Source organism: Pecten maximus, chromosome 13 (assembly GCF_902652985.1).
Source record: "Pecten maximus chromosome 13, xPecMax1.1, whole genome shotgun sequence".
Classification (NCBI taxonomy): Eukaryota; Metazoa; Mollusca; class Bivalvia; order Pectinida; family Pectinidae; genus Pecten; species Pecten maximus.
Genome location: NC_047027.1, coordinates 31,317,343 through 31,339,344, shown reverse-complemented (window position 1 = coordinate 31,339,344; position 22,002 = coordinate 31,317,343). Strand labels below are relative to the sequence as shown.

Sequence of the window (22,002 nt, the reverse complement as noted above, 5' to 3'; positions counted from 1 at the left end):
CTAGTAATATATCTAAATAAAAGCATGTATCGGAAATGATTAGCAAAAAACATGAATAGTCACGCTTGATTGCGGGCTACACAAATTCTCCCCCTGGAAAATGAAAATCGTGGATTTAGGACGTTAAAATACATTTCATGAAAATCCACTCGGCTCGGGATACACAAATTCTCTACCACCCATTTTTCTCAACAATATTCGATGTGATGTAGATCTAATTATCGAAACTGTTTTAGATCTTATGGTTCTTTTTGGCCTATGCCTGCCGGTAGTCGGAAAACCACTCAGATCTTACCGGATAGTTTTTATCCAGGTGAATATTTTCTGGGGTTAACGTTTTAGGTGACACCGATTTCCATAGGTCATAACCCCAATCACTACAGCAACAAACCACGTTTTGTCACATGATATCCGGAATCTGTGTTGTCACGTTTGAGTATAAACACTTCCACAGTTTTGATAAACTGAACAAGCATACCTATTAATTAAGATGTCCATGGAACAAGAGCCTCCATTCCGTGCGATGGTTAGAGCTAGTGGACTAGGCGAAGTCTGGACGCACACTCATGATATTGAAAAGTTCGATCAATTCGGTTGGCGATGCACGAATAAGGAAAACTCGTTTGCAAATAACACACTTGTCGGAAACTGGAACGAGCAAAGATTCGACGTAGAAAAAGTGAAAGAGGCAAAGGCACTTCCATCTCAGGTATTTGTTTTGTTAATCTGTTTTTTTTTTAATGTTCGCGCGCTTCTGAACAGTTCTGTATACTCAATTAACACACCCACTAGATTAATATGTTGATGCGATATCCTTGTTAAGGGAACAGTTTCAAAAATATTAAAAAAAAATATTTCAGTAGATCTAGAATGTGATTATTTGAATTAGATCTAGAAGATGAAATTGTTGTAACTGTTTTAAAAAAAAACAGCAAAAAACATTCTGGATAAGCTCTCTGAATTCTTCAGTTTTACATTACACATCCATAAAAAGGCGTGCAAGTTAGCCAGACGCATAGGTTGGCATAAATATATACTCTTTTATTTTGGGATTTCGTTATTACATCGACGATATCGAATATTTATGTTGGCGTAATATAGGGATTTCAAGTGTCATGTGATCCACCTTAACTCCCCTCTCGGGTGTAGACCTGTGGTCAAGGCCAGAGGAAACCCTGGCTCTGGCCCTGACAGTTGCAACAGACATCTACTGTAGCTGTAGCTGCATGTTGGAATGTCCAAGTCCGGTGTCGGGGGCAGAGGAAACCAGGGCTGGGGTTAGTCCTAAAATATAAGACTTCGAAGATTCATATCCTGATTTTTATGGAGGCGTTTACGCCTGCCATATTACAATCACCTACGAGTTGTGACGTCACAATCTCTCACTTTCATTTTCGTTATATTTCCTTTCACAGTTCATTTTGTAGTTTCTTTCAGTTCATATATGATGTAGTTGAACTATATATACATTTATGAAAACTATCAAGACTACAAATAAAGTGCTATTACATGAAAAAGGTATATTCAGTATAAATTTCTCTTCGGCGGAAGCCCGGAATTTGAGACCTCTGGTGGTAGTTTCTGTAACTAGGGGTAATGATTCGCTAATAATTAGTTCCAAGTATGAGGCACGTCATTGTAGTCCGTCATTCAAAGTAGATGTGCACAGAAATGTATTAACTATGCTGATAATGTTTTGAACACTTCAGGAACTATTTTAAATAAACAATAAGAATAATGTCTTGTAAATATCTACACCTGCATCGATTTTTGCAAATCTATATTGAAAATACTGTTTGAAGGGAGATAACTGCGAGATTCTGACGTTACCTTACATAGGACACTTGTTTAACTACTAGAAATAAAGATGGCATAACAACCAAGCGCAAACAAATTCCTGATTTTCATAATACCCTCCAGGTTTTGGCTAACAACATTTCTTTTGTTTACAACTTGGTAGTTTGTTCACGAGATTTTTTGAGATTTAGTCCGATATTTAGCGATCACGTGTTTCGTCTGTTTACGTGAGTGAGCAATCTGTCAAAATGGAGGCACGTGGACACGGGCTTCACACGAAGCATTAAAATGATGTTTGTCGCTAGAAATTGATATCTATCAACATGAATTAAAGGCAAGTTGCTTACAAAGTTTAAATCTGTTTGTTGACCCACTGAAATAAGTGTTTGTTTATTTAGGACGGAACTGTTTACGATAAGTTGTTCAAGCCTGGCCAGACCACAAAATCACAATATCTACTGCGATTATAGTCCGAATTTTGTGACGATCTTGCTATATACTATATGCAAACTTTAATTAGCTTTAAGGCGATATCAACCCCAGAACCCTTCGGATTACTGCGATAACTGATCGAAGTCCCTGTGTTTCAAATCCATGAATCGGTAGACCTACGTGATGGCGTGATGGAATTCGATCGTTTATTTTTTAAAACTAAGAAAACTGGCACATATCTGTCGTGGTGGTCATTTGTGCTGTACCTTCCCCGACAGAGACAATATACAGAATCTGGATTTCTGTGATAAGGTTTACTGCAGTAGCTACCCGCACTCGTAATATATATGAAAATGCTAAATTATTATTGAACCAGCTTGTCTTATTTATATATTATTCAGCTCACGATTCAACCTTTTCAAATGTTTTCATGTAATATATATAAACATTTGTATGCACCAAGCTGTGAAATGTTTGTATTACATAGAATATTTAAACAATACAAAGTAATTGTAGATTAACAAAATGTATACCAATTGCATTTTAACCTATTAGTACAACTTTTTGTTGTTTTCATGTAATATAACTTTTTGTTGTTTTCATGTAAAATGATAAATACATGTATATCTATTGGCAATCGATATCAAATCCATATAATATAAGACTTTCTCAAATATCAATATTCATCATAACTTTCAAAATAAATCTCTATTTGCTTTTGAAATTTAATTAAAAATGTTTGATTTTCATGTCGCGAACATATCCCTTAAAATAATCATCAATCTCCTTATTGGTCTCCAGAAAGTGTGAAAATAAATGAAACTTTTTTGTAAATAATTCTATTTATTATGAATTCATGTATAACCATTTAGGTTTTTTCCAATGTTGACCTTTAAAACTATATATATATACAAGCAACAATCTGTGAGATGTCAAATATGGAAGGCTATAGCTGTTTCAGGATAAATTGCCAAAAATGCTTATAAGTACTGTTTCTTATCACTGATCACATATATATCAGGTTTTCGACTATTATGTGTTATTGCTACTTAAGTGTGAATTTTTTAGGCTTAAGTGATAATGTATTTCTTTGTACTTATGTGCAACAGACATCGCGAGAGTTTAATTCTCGTACATATAATATTGACTCCTACAAAAAGAAGTTGAGTGATCATGAGTGGTTGACCTACGAGAGGCATTTTATCAAATCTCATATTGACCATACTGATTGCTCATGATCATATTTCATCCGGCCTAGTAAACTCTAGAAAAAAGATCTTAATTTATGAAAGTAGCTAACTCATTTAATGTATGTGTAAAAATTAAGTATATATATATATCGTACAAAACATCAAACTTCTAATATGGTAGATATGAAACATATATTTAGGCTGACTGCCTGATAATATAATACAATTTGTACAGAGTTTACAATCCTTTGACATTCAGCTCATAATATACACCATTATAATTTGATCTGTCGTCATGCGTCGGTCTTCTTCTTAAGACCAAGATATCGCAGAATGGTGTACAAAAGGTTCTTAAACTGTTTTATCAAAATTGTTAATTTCATGGCCCCCTATGTGTCGCATTCTCCCTGGGGAGAGGATACATTTTACTATAGTTTATATAGGAAACTCATCACACATATTTTAGCATAATTTGTTTCATTTTCATTGGAAATTGGTTAGCACGTGGTTAGGGCAAACTTTTCTCAATGACATATTGTCAGAGAATGTCAAGGCCAACGACTTGTTATGGGTTCGAATGTCAAAAATAAAAATCTCAAATTGATTATTTTTTTCATTTCATATGAAAGAACATAGTCCACTGAAACAGAATGTGCATATTTTATTGTCATCAGATAAAAATAAGGCAGAAAGATATGGCACTTGGAAAAGAATCATAAAGCTATTTTCTCCAGCCAAAATTAAAAAATAATCCAAAATTGCAGAATAAAGGTTTCTGCTCTTTTATCTATATACACATGAAGGCTTGATGTTTGGCGCATCGATAACGTATGGCTGGCTACAAATGTTATACTTATATTTGACCTTGACCTTCATTCAAGGTCACGGGGGTCAAATGATGAAAAAAATTCAAAGTTCTTTCAAAATTATTAATTTGGGTCACATTTTAAATAATCGGCCCTTTTAAAGGTGTGTGCAATGTATCAAGGTCAAATAATCAAAATGACGCAGATATGGCACTTTTAAAAAGAAATTCCTACCAAAATGAAAAAATGACCCAAAACTGCACATACACATGAAGGCTGGATATTTGGCAAACAGATACATGTAACATGTGTGACTGGCTACAAATATTGAGTTTATCTCTCTGAACTTGACCTTCATTCACATTTTAAAGAACCGGCTCTTATGAAGGTGTGTGCGAAGTTTCAAGGGCAAATTATTAAAAATGATGCAGACATGCCCTTTAAAGAATGTTTTCTTGCCAAAATTAAAAATTATCCATAAATTGCAATTCAATTGTTGGCTCAAAAGGGGTGTCCAGCAAGATTATGGAGTTGGGATCTGAATGGTTTCACAGATAAAACAAGAGGCCCAGAGGGCCTGTATCGCTCACCTGGTTTTATGAGATATGAAACAAGAATGATGCTTAAGTTTATTTGTCGCTGGTATTTCTATGTCAATATATCATAAGCATTTTATATGGGTACATGTACATTGGTTTATTGTTATTCTAAAAATGTCAGACCTATTTTGGTCCCATCCTTCAGCCCCCGGGAGGTTAGCCCCAACATTCGTACAATTTTGAATACCCACCCCATAACCATGCTACCATACAAATGTAGGTTTTATACCAAATTGTGCAATTAATCCATGAAATGAAATTGACTTTGGGTACAACCCCATAGGGATTGCTACCACACCAATGTGAGTTATATCCATAACTTAGTTTCAGAGAAACCAATTGACCCCTTTTGACCCTGCCCCCAGGGGTCAACCCCACCATTTTTACAATTTTGAATCCCTACCCAAAATGATGCTACCAGTCAAGTATGAGCTATATCGATTGCTTAGTTTCAGAGAAGAAGTTATTTATGTCAATTACGCCAAAGTGACCAAGAGATGAACACAATCCTGATGTAAAAATAGGCCCAGGGTTCTTTCCCCACCCCAAGGGACTTATACAATCATATTGAATTGATATCAAATATGAAAGTTTTCTTCAATATTTTGCATGTAAAACGCTGTATATTTATATAAGTACCTATAGCTACTAGGCTATTATCTACATCTTGGTGGTAAATTAAAAAGCAACAAATCACAAATCACAGTTTATTGTTAATATTGACATTGGATCTATTAAAATAGATGGAATTGATATCTAATTTAAAAATAATTGTCCTTAACAAATGAGGTCTTTGTTGAAAAAAAAGTGTAATAACTTTTAAAAGCCGTCAATCTAATTTTGATATTATTCTAAGATCAAAATAGAAAGGAATAAACAATTTTGTTTACAAGATATTGAAAGACATTGCACACTTTCAACAAAAAAAGTAGCAGATACTCCCTGTATTTTCAATACATATCGTGTATTGTTATAACTTATCGAAATGCATATCATATTGTTTCGACATTTCTAATACCCAGGCCTATAAAATATAAGTTTGTTTTAAACACATAAATGCAAATTTTGAACTACTTAAGTATAAAAGATGGTTTAAAGTATGAATGTTAATGACATGTACCTAAGTAGAAGTTGATTTGAAAAAAAATTAAAATGTTTGACTTCTTAAGTAAAGGTTTGATTGAAATAAGAAATGTTTAACTACTTTTAGAAGTAGGTTTGAAACTTTAAGATGGTTAAAACCATTATGTATATCGGAACAGTCTAAACCATTACATTCATCAGGACTGTGAAAACCATTATGTCGGGTTGGTTTGACACACTTAAGTGGAAATGTTTAGTCATGTTGATATCAGTTTAATTTGTACTCTTGCTTTATTTCAAATATCTCCTTTTACATCTGACTAACGCCTCCTACAGTACTTTCATTTAATGTTTATTATCGAATATTTACATTTTTGTTATTTGTCGAAACTTGACATGTTGGAAACTCGCTCAAAATGTTTAGAAAGTCGATCTTGATTTTGTGATACTTCTTAATTTGTATTTTGATTACAATTGAGAAAACGTAAATGATCGACATGTACAGACACGAGCTGGAGGTAGTTAACAGCTGGTTTACTTATAGGCATGCTCATCAACAAGGACCTGACATGTAAACTAACACATACACCAGAAAGTCTGCAATTAATTAGGCATCATCACCGTGGAGAAGGTTAACAGACTTGGAGGGCGCAGGACTTGCGTCCCGTTGTATTAGGGGGCGCGGCGACGCACTCGGAGGGAGCGCGAAGCATGAATTTGGCAAGAGATACGAGCAAGAACTTTTTCGATCCGATCTCTGAGAGAGATGTCGATAGCTAATCTAATTCTGATTAATTTTTGCATGTTCAGCAATAACTAATCTATCCTTGTGGGGTGTTGGTTTCAGTGAAGAGTTCGCGATTTGTTCAAGCTTGTTCACGCTTCGTGCTCCCTCCGAGTGCGTCGCCGCGCCCCCTAATACAAGGGGACGCGAGTCCTGCGCCCTCCAAGACCGTTAACCTTCTCCACGGTGATCATGGACACTCCCCAGATAGCACACCGCCAATGGGCCAATGTTGACCCAACGTAACTGCACGGTTGGGCCAACAGTGGCAACAACGTTGAACCAACAGCTTTTTATCCATTGGCCCAATGCTGGGTTGCTGGTGGGAAAAGATAGCCTATCATTGGCTAAACGTTGGGCCACTGTCTAAACATATATTAATTTTCTCTTAAATCTTTCAATCAAGATTACTTCTTCATCTTCTTTTGCAAACCAAAAAGACATACGATTCTTCTAACTTAAATTTAAATTTAAAACTATTATTAAAATCCAGTTATGTGTGATCTGTAATATGAAGATAAAACAAATACTTGTACAGTCCATTTTTTCTAATACAAGTATGTCAACCAATAACATATATTTTTAGTATACTAGAAATATTAGGGACTGTACTAAATACTTGTGCACGTATGATTCATGATTTTTAATGTTGTATCTAAAATTGTGAAACATTTTCAGCAAAATTCATGATTCTAATTTTCAAAAAATAGCACAAAACATTTCTAGAGAGAGTCTTATGTAACATGTTAGGATGTATTTTTTGATAAGATACATTTAAGGATTGAATAATGTTATGTTGAGGTGTATGGGGGTATAAACCTCAATAGGTCTTGAGACAAATTTAGCAGTTCATAATAAATTTGTCTCAAGACCTATTGAGGTTTATACCCCCATACACCTCAACATAACTTTATTCAATCCTTATATTTATATTTTTTTGATATTTTGTACAATATTTTGTCTTTGACAAATAGGGACTTGTGCAAGTCTACCACAGAACTTACCGAAATGTACGTCATCACTCTTCGTCTACATATGGTTAATTCTTTCAGGATTTCTTTCGTGAACAAACTTAATAGCGAATTAAAACAAATATTAGTTTTAAAGGAATTTATTTCATATAAATATGATCACTTTTGAAAAGGAATTAAAAAAAATATAGTCCAAGCTCGACAAATGTATTCCTACGCCGGACTTGATATAGTTCATTGAAAAATGACTCGAGTTAACTGTGGTAGGTTCATTGAGTCTGAATTGAGTGGAAATATAAATATAAAATAATAATAAAATAGTAAACCAGATTAACCCCTTTAAGCCTCCCTACAAAATTACAAAAGATGTCTGACAAATTTGAGACCTGCATTAATATGATTCTGATGAAAGTGGAGATGAATGTGAATAAATAATGGAGACTGTTTTTGCATATATGCCCTCTTATACATTCTTCATTTGTGAAAGTAACTGATGTTATGTATATCGCAAAAGCATTTGACCTCTGTGTAATCACTAGGCTTAATAGGTTGATGGTCCAAACAATTAGAATATGAATTAAAGTTTTCACTAGAAATAGCCTATACATCTTATATTGTATTTGTCTTACCGGTAAACACATGTATGTGTTTTCCCTCTCATGGATAGATAGATAATGAAACAACTTAATGTCTTTGTCAGTGTATGAAAGTATATATGAAAATTCCTTGGACAATATGTCTACAGAAAATTGAAATCCCATAGCCCAAGTCATTTTTCCATAGACCCATTTTGTAAACATATTGTTGAAAGTAGCATAACTGTCATGCAAACACTTGCATCATCAAGCAAATTATCATATGGGTAAAACAAACTCTATTGTAAGCTCTGATTTCATATGATCATTTGTTAGAAAATATAGGAATGGTGTTTACATGAATTGTAATGTACATGTCAGGACTCAAACTTTGCATATAGCCAATGGGGCAAACACTTTGAAATTTTACATAGACCTACCAGGTTTTCAATAGCCTCTGGCCATAGGACCACCTTCACTTTCGAACACTGCTTTGTGAGTGACTGCTACTGGCCTATATGTATTAGCCCAGGCTCGCTATCGGCCTACTAGCTATAGCTGCATGCAGACCGAGGCTAGAGACCCGCATGTTGCGTTGTGGTTTGATATTCAACTTTTTCCAGATGTTGGGCCAATGGCGAGATACCACAGCTTAACTTTACCATTGGGCCTACGTTGAGTGACATATGACTTGGGCCTACGTTGACATATGACTTGGGCCTACGTTGACATATGACTGTCACGTTGCACTGATGGCCCAACAATCTGGGTCAGCTTCCTCGGGAGGACCATTTGATAGTGCATCGCCATGTATACGTACCAGAGGTGAAAAATAATACAGGAAAATGCCACTTATTCTAACCCCTCATTTGTCAAACGGTTTGCTTGGTTCTGACCACATCCTTATAAAAAAAATTGTAAAAACATCTGTGAATGGAAGATTAAATATTCCTTTCGTTACATAATTGTTTCCCCAAAATTATTTATATTGTCTCTACAGTGTAAAACTTAAATACCGATACATGTATAAAGGTGCCACGGAGTAGTGATCAATAAATGATCAGAGTTACCAGACTTTCCTCTACAAAGTGAAGGTAATAGAGGATTATGTGCAACATAAATATGTATCATTCTTCATTACTTTGAAGGGTTTTAAATACATTTTTTGGTTTCAAAATATTTTATTATTCAAAAATATGTATTAAACAGTTACTGTGTAGATGTGACGGAAATAGCACTATTTCCAGAAGCTAAGGAAATAGTTAATGTTTCGGGTGACAATAAAAGTGCTATTTCCAGAAATATCCATACAATAACTGTTAATTCTCACTCCTAAGGTCTTAGACAGAACACATACAATCCATCACCTTCTCTTACAACAGATACTCCATGGAGATCTCAACAGAGTTTAGTTCTCTGATTAATGCTTAGAAGAGGAAACCCCACTTAAGGCTTAATTGTATATGATTCGGTATAAAACTGTAACAAGTTTGTGTTTTGAGATGAAAACTCTAAGTCTTAGACTTATTAAACTTCAAATGCTGGACAGAGATGTAATATAGCAGTACAATTTAACACTATAAATATTGGAAATGAAATTTTCTTTAATTTCAGATACCTCAATACAATAATGATTTATAGAAAATTCAAACATCACCACTTGATGGTTTAAAAATTAAAACTCTTAATTCCTAGACTTTTTTTTTAGAATTTTTAAATCTTGGACAAAATAAACTCCTTATATTCAACAGGAGAGAGGAACATTTCATGTTGTGAATAGCTCTTGATTTCTCTAGTTTAATGGCAATGGAAATTGATATCTTTCAGCATGTAAAGTTTTGTTAAAATCGACTTAAATCTACAAATTCAGGAAAAATCATTGAATAAAATTGGTACTATAAGATTAAACATTATAGTAGAATTAAATTTTTCACACTCACTTTTGGCCAACCACTGAAGACTTTTGTCTCACATACATTTATCTGAGGATTTGAGAAACCTTACTTGGAGGCAAAAAAATCCTATTCGGCAAAGCAGGCTTGATTATTTTTTAATTTTGCAAGATATATATTCAAAGACAAAAGACTCAAAAATCCTACCAGGCTACAGAACTGATCACTCTTGTATAGAATTAGATTTAAATTTCAGTAAAGTAGAACGTAGTAGGGGATACTGGAAACATAATGCTTCTCTCTTAGAAGATTTAATTTATGTTTAACAGGTTAAGGACTACATTACAGAGGCTATAGAGGAGTATTATGTTGAAGGTGATAGAAATAACATGGAAAATATTGTTTTGAGGGTAAATGATCAGCTATTTTTTGAAATTTTGAAAGTGAAGATTCGCTCTTTATCAATTTCCTATTCAATTTCAAAAGCAAAAAAATAAGAGAAAACTAGAGAATGATTTAGAGTTGAAAATACAAGAACTTGAAAAACAGATGAATCTAAATCCAAGCGAATGCCTATGGGGAGAATTTAGTAACAAAAAGCAGGAACTTGAAGCTATTAGGAAAAGTAAAGTTGAAGGTCTAATGTTGAGGTCAAAAGCTAATTGGTATGAAAACTGGGAAAAAGCAACAAAATATTTTTGTGATTTGGAAAAGCGTCATTATGTTAATAAAAGTATAACTGAATTAATAACAGATGATGGAGACATATTGGATAATCAAGGGGAGATAATTGAAACAGAGGTTAAATTTTATAAGAATCTGTAGATACTTCGAAACAAGATGATTTTGCACAATATGAAAATTCTTTTTTTTAACCATAATATTAAACTTGATAATACTGATAAGAACAGTTGTGAAGGAGAACTTGATTTATCGGAATTAGCAAATGCATTAAAATGTATGGATAATGGGAAAAGTCCAGGTTCTGATGGTTTTAGTGTGGAATTTTATAAAAAAAAATTGGAAGGACCTTGGAGTTTTTCTGCATAGATCTATGGATTATGCATATAGCACTGGGCAGTTATCAGATTTCCAAACTCAAGGCATTATTTCATGTATCCCAAAAGATGATAAAGATAGACGTTATTTAAAAAACTGGCGACCTATTTCCCTGTTAAATGTAGACTACAAAATAGCATCAGCATCTATAGCCAACAAAATTAAAAAGGTTCTTCCTAATATCATTAGTGAAACACAAACTGGTTTTATTAAGGGTAGGTTCACAGGGGATAACACTAGGCTTCTTTATGACATCATGACATTATTACTCAAAAAAATATTAGAGGAAAAAAATCACTGTGGACTATTATTTATCTTGGATTTTGAAAAAGCATTTGACTCCATTGAATGGAGTTATATACATAAAGCATTGAAATCTTTTAATTTTGGGGAGTCATTATGTAAATGGTTCAAAGTTTTTTATAGAAATTCTAAAAGCTGTATAATCAACAATGGTCACTTGTCACCTTTCTTTACTCTGGGTCGTGGTTGTCGTCAAGGTGATCCATTGTCACCGTACATGTTTATAATTGGAGTTGAACTTTTAGCCTTATCTCTGAAATCCAACAATAATATCAAAGGCATAGTTATAGCAGGTAGTCAGTTTCTTCTTGGTCAATATGCTGATGATGCCTATCTCTTATTGGATGGCAGTAGTCAATCTCTATACACTGCGGTTGAATTATTGGAAGATTTTGCCATGGTATCTGGGTTAAAGATAAATTTACAAAAATCCAACCTTTACTGGATAGGAAATAAGAAATTTTCAAAGAATATGTCCTGATTTGAGTATTAATTGGTCAAATGCTAATTTCAAACTGTTGGGTATTATGTTTTCCTTAAATCTCGATAATATGGAACGTATCAATTATGAAAATAAGCTACAGTATATTACCAAACTTCTAAGGTACTGGACTTGCCGAGATCTTACTTTGATTGGACGTATTACAATTATAAAACCCTTATATTACCCAAATTTGTGCATTTGTTTTCTACACTCCCAAATCCTTCAAGAACATTTCTTAATAAGCTAAACCGTATCTTGTTTGGTTTCATATGGAATTTTAAAGCTGAAAAGATAAAGCGTGACACTTTAATTGCACGCAAGGAAGATGGGGGACTTAACATGACACATGTTTTCTCATTCATTAAATATCTGAAAGTCAAATGGATTAGAAAAGTTTTTGAGGGCTCTAGGAGAACCTGGATTACAATATTAAAAGAAATTTTACCATTTGAATTGGAACTGTTATATGACCTTGACAGAAAAAAGCTAAAAGAAGTAGGGGATCACATTAAAAATCCTTTTTGGAGAGATGCTAGCTATCACTACACTGTCAGAAATCCAAAGTGAACCTGATACTTGTCAGAATATTTAGGTAAGAGCTTGATAAATTTTGTACCAATTAAAAAGATGAAGTTTTGTAATCAGTGGAAAACAGTATATGGTTTCGGTATAGTTGAGGATCTTTTCCAAAATGGTATGATAAGAGAATTTAACAATTTAGAAACTATACCTTCTTTGGATTTCATTTCATATTATTCTATAATAAACAAAATTGACAAACACTGGAAACAAGCATACCGAACTTCTGTAGGTCATAATGAAGTTGTATTACCCTCTAGAAAAGAGGATATTGTACCAGCTAGTTGTTTTGAGTAAAACTGACTGCAAGTTAATTTACTGGAAATTCGTTCAACAGGTTGTAAAAAAACCTATAAACAGTCAAGAGAAATGGAAATCTTTTATAGAAATGGATGATGATTTTAATTGGTGTGATGTATATACCAATACATTTAACTGTTCAAGCCATTGCCCAATACTTTTGTATATATTGATGCAAATAAAACATGTTGTAATCAAATCGAAAAATAATATGGCCAAAAGTTGAAGCTTAATATATATAAACGGTCACGCACGCATAACACACTGCGATCTCCGATTTCTGATCTGTTAGCGAAAAAAAATGTTTTAAAAGTCTTTTATTTTTGTTTTAGTCCATGTTGACTTTATAAATATGGTGTATTAACGAAAAGTCAATAACTTTCTCTACACAAGCAAGTTACAAACTTTCGATATTCTTGCACATGAAAGTCACGTCAGATAAAACTTTGAATACATCTATGAATTTGTGCAACTTACTCTCTAGAAAACGATCCCGAATGATTGCAAATTTGCTTTATATTCATTTTCCGCCGGGGGGCGCTACCCTGGACCCGATGGGGGCCTTCGTGGCCCCCAGACCCCTCGCCAAAAAAGCATTATCACTAAATTACTGGATGCATGCCTGGATTCTTAATTTCCTCTTGTCAGAGTTTGCCTTTGATTGGACTTTGAGACTATGTAGATACATAATTATGTGCAATTCTTTTGCTTTTTTCAGTATGATCACTACTTTGAGTCAACATATGGTACAAACTACAACAGACAGCCTTACAAAGTTCCAGATGAGCTAAAACATTTGAAAGGTAAATTTAGATAAGGCTCAGGTAGAAAACTTGACAGGTGAACAGTTGATACAGGCCTTGAAGGCCTCTATCAAGGCTTGTCAGAAAGCAACATAAAATCATTAGGTCATTATAAACCAACAACTGTGGTCCAACTGTTTTGACCAATCTGCAATAAACGAAATGACTTTGACTGCAAGTTCCATAAAATATTAAGGGTGGTTATGAGTTGTAACCATCTCCTATATACATGTACAAGGGTTACATTCTGATAAGGTTAAAGAGAGCTATGTAAACATCATCGAAAGTCAAGGTTGGAAATTCTGAAAGTAACATAAGATAACCTGAAAATGCCTCAACATATCTTTTATGCACCTCGGAATATCACATCAGAAAATTGAAGGCTCTGATGTGTCACCTAATGGATGATGGAAGTAATTTGTTACAGAGTTCGATTTAAATTATCTTTCTGATGAAAGTAAAAAGGAATCCCTAGTCCTAATCCGTGGTGGTATAATTGACCAAAGCAGATTCTGATATGACACACTCCACTTAACAGGTGACTGTTTGGTCAGGTTTTAATCTCACCTAAAGACAGTCATGATGCCATGACATTAGCATCAGTGATGTCTGTTGCCTGTCGTCTGTCAACATTTCTTTAAATCGCTACTAGTCCTGAATGCTTCAATGGATTTTGATGAAATTTGGCCTGGAGCATTATTGAACAAACGAGATCCAGCCTTGAAAAATTGAGGAGTGAGGTACCCCTGGGGCTGGATAGGTGGGGCCCAACAGGGAAAATAAGTGCAAATTCTTTAAAATCTTCTTTATATTAATAATGACAGGATTTAGTCCACTGGTTTGGTTTGGTTTGGTTTACGGTATTAGGTCACCTGAGTGACCTATTCTAACCGCCTTTTGTCTGGCATCGTCCGTCCGTAAACAATTTACATTTTCGACTTCTCCTAAACTGCTGGAATAAAGTCAATGAAATTTGGCAGGAAGCTTCCAAAGGCAGCTCAAAAACTAGGAAAATATTTGTAACAAAACTTAAATGAGTGTATTTTGCCATCACAATCACATAGGCAGGCAGTAGAACAAGGTGCACAGGAGATGTGTTTATTGACAAGATCGTATTGGATTCAATAATTGCTTAAATCATATCAAATAAGAATTTATTATTTAGGAACAATTCTATTTTCAGCTCGTCACAGCCATGCATTTCCTGGGCACCAACCAGAAATTGATAGTAATGCCTCTAAAGCTGTCTACAATAGCTGGGAGACTACAACACGGTCATCCTATGTTGACCCAAGAATTCGTGTTCAACCTCTTCAACCACCCACACAGGAGAGTTCTAATGCTGCTCAGTAACCATAGAAACTATAGAAACCTTGCATTCATGACATATCTACAAAGAGAAGTGGAAAGGCTGTACCAGCCGTTTTTATTATGTTTACCTGGACTTTTATTTGAAAAAAAAAAAAACATGCAAAAAAGCTTCAAAAGAAAAGTTAGAACACTTAAATGATTTGGTTGTGAAAAATTTTATCTGTTTATAAATTTATATGTTAATGAAAGGAAGACAGTTATCCTGTACCTTTTAAGAAAGCAGGATGCATATTTTTTCTACTCTACTAAAGGTACCGGTAAATAAAGAATTTTTTTTTAATTATCAAAAAGATAGTGACAGTAAATAACGGAAAGAAAAAAAACGGTGAAATATAAAGCAAATAATTAAGGTATCAAAATAATTTTGGAAAGTAATTTTTGAACAAAGAAAGTCGTTGCTGGTGTGTTTCTTTTAAGGAACAGAGAATATTTATAAATCTGTGATATTGTTTTATGTGTTTTTATATGATTTTTACTTGCTGTTGGTGAGTGTACATACATCATTCATTGTTCTATATCTGATGTTGAATGAATGATGGTTATATATTGGGTTTAACTGTGTTATAAACACAATAATATTGTTATACCTATTATAGTATAATAGAAGGAGCAAGCTGGGCTTGTAATGATTAATACGTGTAAGAAAAATGACCTGGTATTTTTACAGTATTATTTTCTAGAGATTATATATAGTATTGAGCTCAAGTATTTTGGAGAAGACTCGGCAATTGCTTACTAACTATTCATTCTGCAGTATTATGTACGGTAGTGTTTTGTATGTCAGTAGAATCACGATATAATTTATGAGACTAGTACATTGCATCATTATACTGTTTCTGTACATTAAATCATTTTGTTATAAATTAGTGTCTGTCCTATATAACAGCAAACTGATCAAGTAAACACCAATACATACAATCAATATTACCCAGAACAACTTCTCCCAGACCTGAACACCAATACATACAATCAATATTACCCAAAGCCACTTCTCCCAGACCTGAACACCAACACATACAATCAATATTACCCAAAGCCACTTCTCCCAGACCTGAACACCAACACATACAATCAATATTACCCAGAACAACTTCTCCCAGACCTGAACACCCATACATACAATCAATATTACCCAGAACAACTTCTCCCGAGACCTGAACACCAATACGTACAATCAATATTACCCAGAACAACTTCTCCCAGACCTGAACACCAATACATACAATCAATATTACCCAAAGCCACTTCTCCCGAGACCTGAACACCAATACATACAATCAATATTACCCAGAACAACTTCTCCCAGACCTGAACACCAAAACATACAATCAATATTACCCAGAACAACTTCTCCCGAGACCTGAACACCAATACGTACAATCAATATTACCCAGAACAACTTCGCCCGAGACCTGAACACCAATACGTACAATCAATATTACCCAGAACAACTTCGCCCGAGACCTGAACACCAAAACATACAATCAATATTACCCAGAACAACTTCTCCCACTGAGACTGGTCCTCCACTGAGACTGATACTCCACTGAGGCTGATACTCCACTGAGACTGATACTCCACTGAGACTGATACTCCACTGAGACTGATAATCCACTGAGACTGATACTCCACTGTGACTGATACTCCACTGTGACTGATACTCCACTGAGGCTGATACTCCACTGAGACTGGTCCTCCACCGAGACTGATACTCCACCGAGACTGATACTCCACCGAGACTGATACTCCACTGAGACTGATACTCCACTGAGACTGATACTCCACTGAGACTGGTCCTCCACTGAGACTGATACTCCACTGAGGCTGATACTCCACTGAGGCTGATACTCCACTGTGACTGATACTCCACTGAGACTGATACTCCACTGAAACTGATACTCCACTGAGACTGGTCCTCCACTGACACTGGTCCTCCACTGAGGCTGATACTCCACTGAGACTGGTCCTCCACTGAGACTGATACTCCACTGAGGCTGATACTCCACTGAGGCTGATACTCCACTGAGACCGATACTCCACTGAGGCTGATACTCCACTGAGGCTGATACTCCACTGAGGCTGATACTCCACTGAGACTGATACTCCACTGAGACTGGTCCTCCACTGAGACTGATACTCCACTGAGACTGATACTCCACTGAGGCTGATACTCCACTGAGACTGATACTCCACTGAGACTGATACTCCACTGAGACTGATACTCCACTGATACTGATACTCCACTGAGACTGATACTCCACTGAGACTGATACTCCACTGAGACTGATACTCCACTGAGGCTGATACTCCACTGAGACTGATACTCCACTGAGACTGATACTCCACTGAGACTGGTCCTCCACTGAGGCTGATACTCCACTGGGACTGATACTCCACTGAGACTGATACTCCACTGAGACTGATACTCCACTGAGACTGGTATTCCACTGAGGCTGATACTCCACTGAGACTGGTATTCCACTCAGACTGATACTCCACTGAGGCTGATACTCCACTGAGGCTGATACTCCACTGAGACTGATACTCCACTGAGACTGATACTCCACTTAGGCTGATACTCCACTGTGACTGATACTCCACTGAGACTGATACTCCACTGAGGCTGATACTCCACTGTGACTGGTCCTCCACTGAGGCTGATACTCCACTGATACTGGTCCTCCACTGAGACTGATACTCCACTGAGACTGATACTCCACTGATACTGGTCCTCCACTGAGACTGATACTCCACTGAGGCTGATACTCCACTGATGCTGATCCTCCACTGAGACTGATACTCCACCGAGACTGATACTCCACTGAGACTGATACTCCACTGAGGCTGATACTTCACTGAGGCTGATACTCCACTGAGACTGATACTCCACTGAGGCTGATACTCCACTGATACTGGTCCTCCACTGAGACTGATACTCCACTGATACTGATACTCCATTGAGACTGATACTCCACTGAGACTGGTACTCCACTGAGACTGATACTCCACTGAGACTGGTACTCCACTGAGACTGATACTCCACTGAGACTGGTATTCCACTGAGGCTGATACTCCACTGAGACTGGTATTCCACTGAGACTGATACTCCACTGAGACTGATACTACACTGAGACTGATACTCCATTGCGACTGATACTCCACTGAGACTGGTACTCCACTGAGACTGGTCCTCCACTGAGACTGATACTCCACTGAGACTGATACTCCACTGAGGCTGATACTCCACTGAGACTGATACTCCACTGAGACTGATACTCCACTGAGACTGATACTCCACTGAGACTGAGACTGATACTCCACTGAGACTGATACTCCACTGAGACTGATACTCCACTGAGACTGATACTCCAGAGACTGATACTCCACTGAGGCTGGTACTCCACTGAGACTGATACTCCACTGAGACTGGTACTCCACTGAGACTGATACTCCACTGAGACTGATACTCCACTGAGGCTGATACTCCACTGAGTAACAGGTTGTTGGAGCCCCCAAGGGATGTATTGGAGGCAATTCTGCAGCAAACATTTCAGAATTATATGATACAATTTCATGATTAGTAAAAAAAAGTAATTTCCCTGTATAAACTATAGTAAAAGTGTACCCTCCCCTCCCCGAGGCAAACATAAAATCCCAGGGTCATAAAATTAAAAAACTTTGTTAAAACACTTTAAGACCCTTCCATTAATAAGAATAGCTGATTCTACCTTATTTGTGTCTTGAGAACAATTTTTTTTTTGAAATTTCAGTTAATTTGACCCTTTTTGTTCCTGCCCATAAGCCCCTGGGGGTCAGTCAGGGCCAACTTTATCGCAGGTGACTGGGAACAAATTTTTTTAGATGAAAATTCTACACGTTTTGATGTTGGGGTATTAGGTCTCGCTACAGCAACTGTGTCTTTGAGAGTTGCCTATTGATCTGTTTTGTGGCATAGGCTCTCCAGGCTAATGAATATAATTTCAACCGGTTGACGGTAGGAATTATGATGTAATTATTTTCTCTTTGGTATGAGGTACGCCAATAGGTGGCGTTACTGGTATTTGCACGTGCAAATCGGGTAAGGTATAGCCTATACGTGTCATTCAGGCGACACAGGTATACCAGATCACACGTAAATTTTAAACTTTTAAGGATAATTTCCATATGGTGTATTATAATACAGTATAGGTTAGGTTAGGGTAGGAGCTGTGTGTGTGAAATATGTTATTTTGTAATACATGTATTGTTATTTGACAATAAATTAGTCAGTGCCTATGTCGCTGGGAAATATCATCAGTTAGTCAGTGCCTATGTCGCTGGGAAATACAACTTTCGTGTTTGTGTTCTTTATCCTATTGGATAGTTTAGAAGAGAACAAAGGTATATTTCGGCTTTAGCACTGTGCCCGAGTTTGTCATTCCCGAACCTCTTGATACGGTTACCAATTACGTATTTAGTATAGTTATAGATCAGACCATCTGGAGGATCAGAAAGTCAATTGGTGTGGCTTTGGTTCAGTGCTGTTTTGCTTGTGGTGTCCGTATGTCAGTCTATTGTAATTACTGATCAGGGGACAGATGACAGACCACAGATATTGGACCACATCGTCTGACAGTGGACTAACAATAGTAACAACACACAGATATTGGACCACATCGTCTGACAGTGGGCTAACAATAGTAACAACACACAGATATTGGACCACATCGTCTGACTGTGGGCTAACAATAGTAACACACAGATATTGGACCACATCGTCTGACAGTGGGCTAACAATAGTAACACACAGATATTGGACCACATCGTCTGACAGTGGACTAACAATAGTACCCACACACAGATATTGGACCACATCGTCTGACAGTGGACTAACAATAGTAACAACACACAGATATTGGACCACATCGTCTGACAGTGGGCTAACAATAGTAACAACACACAGATATTGGACCACATCGTCTGACAGTGGGCTAACAATAGTAACACACAGATATTGGACCACATCGTCTGACAGTGGGCTGACAATAGTAACAACACACAGATATTGGACCACATCGTCTGACAGTGGGCTAACAATAGTAACAACACACAGATATTGGACCACATCGTCTGACAGTAGGCTAACAATAGTAACAACACACAGATATTGGACCACATCGTCTGACAGTGGGCTAACAATAGTACCAACACACAGATATTGGACCACATCGTCTGACAGTGGGCTAACAATAGTACCAACACACAGATATTGGACCACATCGTCTGACAGTGGGCTAACAATAGTACCCACACACAGATATTGGACCACATCGTCTGACAGTGGGCTAACAATAGTAACAACACACAGATATTGGACCACATCGTCTGACAGTGGGCTAACAATAGTAACAACACACAGATATTGGACCACATCGTCTGACAGTGGGCTAACAATAGTACCAACACACAGATATTGGACCACATCGTCTGACAGTGGGCTAACAATAGTAACAACACAGATATTGGACCACATCGTCTGACAGTGGGCTAACAATAGTAACAACACACAGATATTGGACCACATCGTCTGACAGTGGGCTAACAATAGTAACAACACACAGATATTGGACCACATCGTCTGACAGTGGGCTAACAATAGTAACAACACACAGATATTGGACCACATCGTCTGACAGTGGGCTGACAATAGTAACACACAGATATTGGACCACATCTTCTGACAGTAGGCCGCGGTGGCCGAGTGGTTAAGGTGTCCCGACACTTTAATACTAGCCCTCCACCTCTTGGTTGCGAGTTCGAAACCTACGTGGGGCAGTTGCCAGGTACTGACCGTAGGCCGGTGGTTTTTCTCCAGGTACTCCGGCTTTCCTCCACCTCCAAAACCTGGTACGTCCTTAACTGACCCTGGCTGTTAATAGGACGTTAAACAAAAACAAACAAACAAACAAACAGTTGGCTAACGATAGTAACAACACGGAGACAACTTAAATTGTCAGGGCCACTTTATTCCATCAGGTCTGTTCATAACATGATGGCTGTAGATGAGATATTGTTGCTGTTCTTAAACTAGTCAAACATTGAAATAGAAAGCTTTAATTAGTGAGAATGTGGTCCAGACATAAGTCAATCTTGAACATACATAAAACAGAAGGTATTTTGCATGTGAGAATATTGAAAGGAATGCTATTCTCATAGTAAAGAAACAGCTAACCAAAATGTTCATTTGTACATAAAAGTAATACTTATTTGGAGAAAATGTGTCTATGATACATTTGTTATTATAATATATACATTGTATCACTTTAATCTGGTGCTATTTTCATAGGTAACAGAACATCTGATGAAAAAAAACAAAATAATATATGAAACAATGAATATTAGTAACTGTACATTTATAAATACGTGGTATGTGTACAAATACACTGTACGCTGAGTCAGTACTCAGGGAGGCATTGCTTCAATAGCTTATTTAGTAGACACAATTCTTTAAAATATCTTAATAAACTAATATACATAGGATCTTGAATAAATTTCCATTTTTATAGAATAAATTTAATATGTTTTGATTATAACTTAGAAGTTCATAAAATCCCAATTGAAATGAAACAAATTGAATTTAAACTTAAAATTTATGTTTTGACAGGTTTTGAATGAAAATTGCAAAGGGCAATGTCAAATTCAGACAGTCACTTTGTTAAGCCATTTTCTATGAATGAGATATCGAGGTTACACAACGAGTGATTGTTGGATATGCAAAAGACACTCGCTTTTAAAAGTTGCAAATGACACTCGCTAAAAGCAAGTATCTTTTGCAACTTTAAAAAAATAACTTACTCGTGTGAAATAAATTCCATATCCAACAAATACGAGTCGTGTGACCTGTTTCTACCACAATAATATCAGCTTTAATCAAAGGGAAACAAGGCTAGTATAATTTTGTGTATGCAAATAAAGTGTACCAGTGACGTGCAGGA

General features: G+C 36.2%; 2 protein-coding genes across 2 annotated transcripts; one reads left to right on the top strand and one right to left on the bottom strand.

Moving 5' to 3' along the window:
• Positions 1 to 392: 392 nt before the first annotated feature.
• LOC117340226 (UPF0686 protein C11orf1 homolog) lies at positions 393 to 15,891 on the top strand. The gene is made up of 3 exons (XM_033901979.1): positions 393 to 709; positions 13,573 to 13,657; positions 14,841 to 15,891. The coding sequence occupies exons 1-3, from the start codon at positions 491 to 493 to the stop codon at positions 15,008 to 15,010; spliced, it is 474 nt and encodes a 157-aa protein (XP_033757870.1). The 5' UTR covers positions 393 to 490; the 3' UTR covers positions 15,011 to 15,891.
• LOC117340662 lies at positions 15,118 to 18,577 on the bottom strand. Its single transcript, XM_033902427.1, has 4 exons — positions 16,445 to 18,577; positions 16,337 to 16,408; positions 16,238 to 16,285; positions 15,118 to 16,202 (listed from the first exon to the last, which is right to left on the bottom strand). The coding sequence occupies exons 1-4, from the start codon at positions 18,575 to 18,577 to the stop codon at positions 15,885 to 15,887; spliced, it is 2,571 nt and encodes an 856-aa protein (XP_033758318.1). The 3' UTR covers positions 15,118 to 15,884.
• Positions 18,578 to 22,002: the final 3,425 nt, after the last annotated feature.

Bases quoted from the DNA above. Each gene is read 5' to 3' on its own strand.
- LOC117340226 (XM_033901979.1), top strand. From the start codon at position 491: ATGTCCATGGAACAAGAGCCTCCATTCCGTGCGATGGTTAGAGCTAGT. The intron at 710-13,572 runs GTATTTGTTTTG...TGCTTTTTTCAG, and splicing joins CAAAGGCACTTCCATCTCAG to TATGATCACTACTTTGAGTC. The intron at 13,658-14,840 runs GTAAATTTAGAT...TTCTATTTTCAG, and splicing joins TGAGCTAAAACATTTGAAAG to CTCGTCACAGCCATGCATTT.
- LOC117340662 (XM_033902427.1), bottom strand. From the start codon at position 18,577: ATGTTTGCTGCAGAATTGCCTCCAATACATCCCTTGGGGGCTCCAACA. The intron at 16,409-16,444 runs TCAGGTCTCGGG...GGGTAATATTGA, and splicing joins TTGATTGTACGTATTGGTGT to TTGTACGTATTGGTGTTCAG. The intron at 16,203-16,237 runs TCAGGTCTGGGA...GGGTAATATTGA, and splicing joins TTGATTGTATGTATTGGTGT to TTGTACGTATTGGTGTTCAG.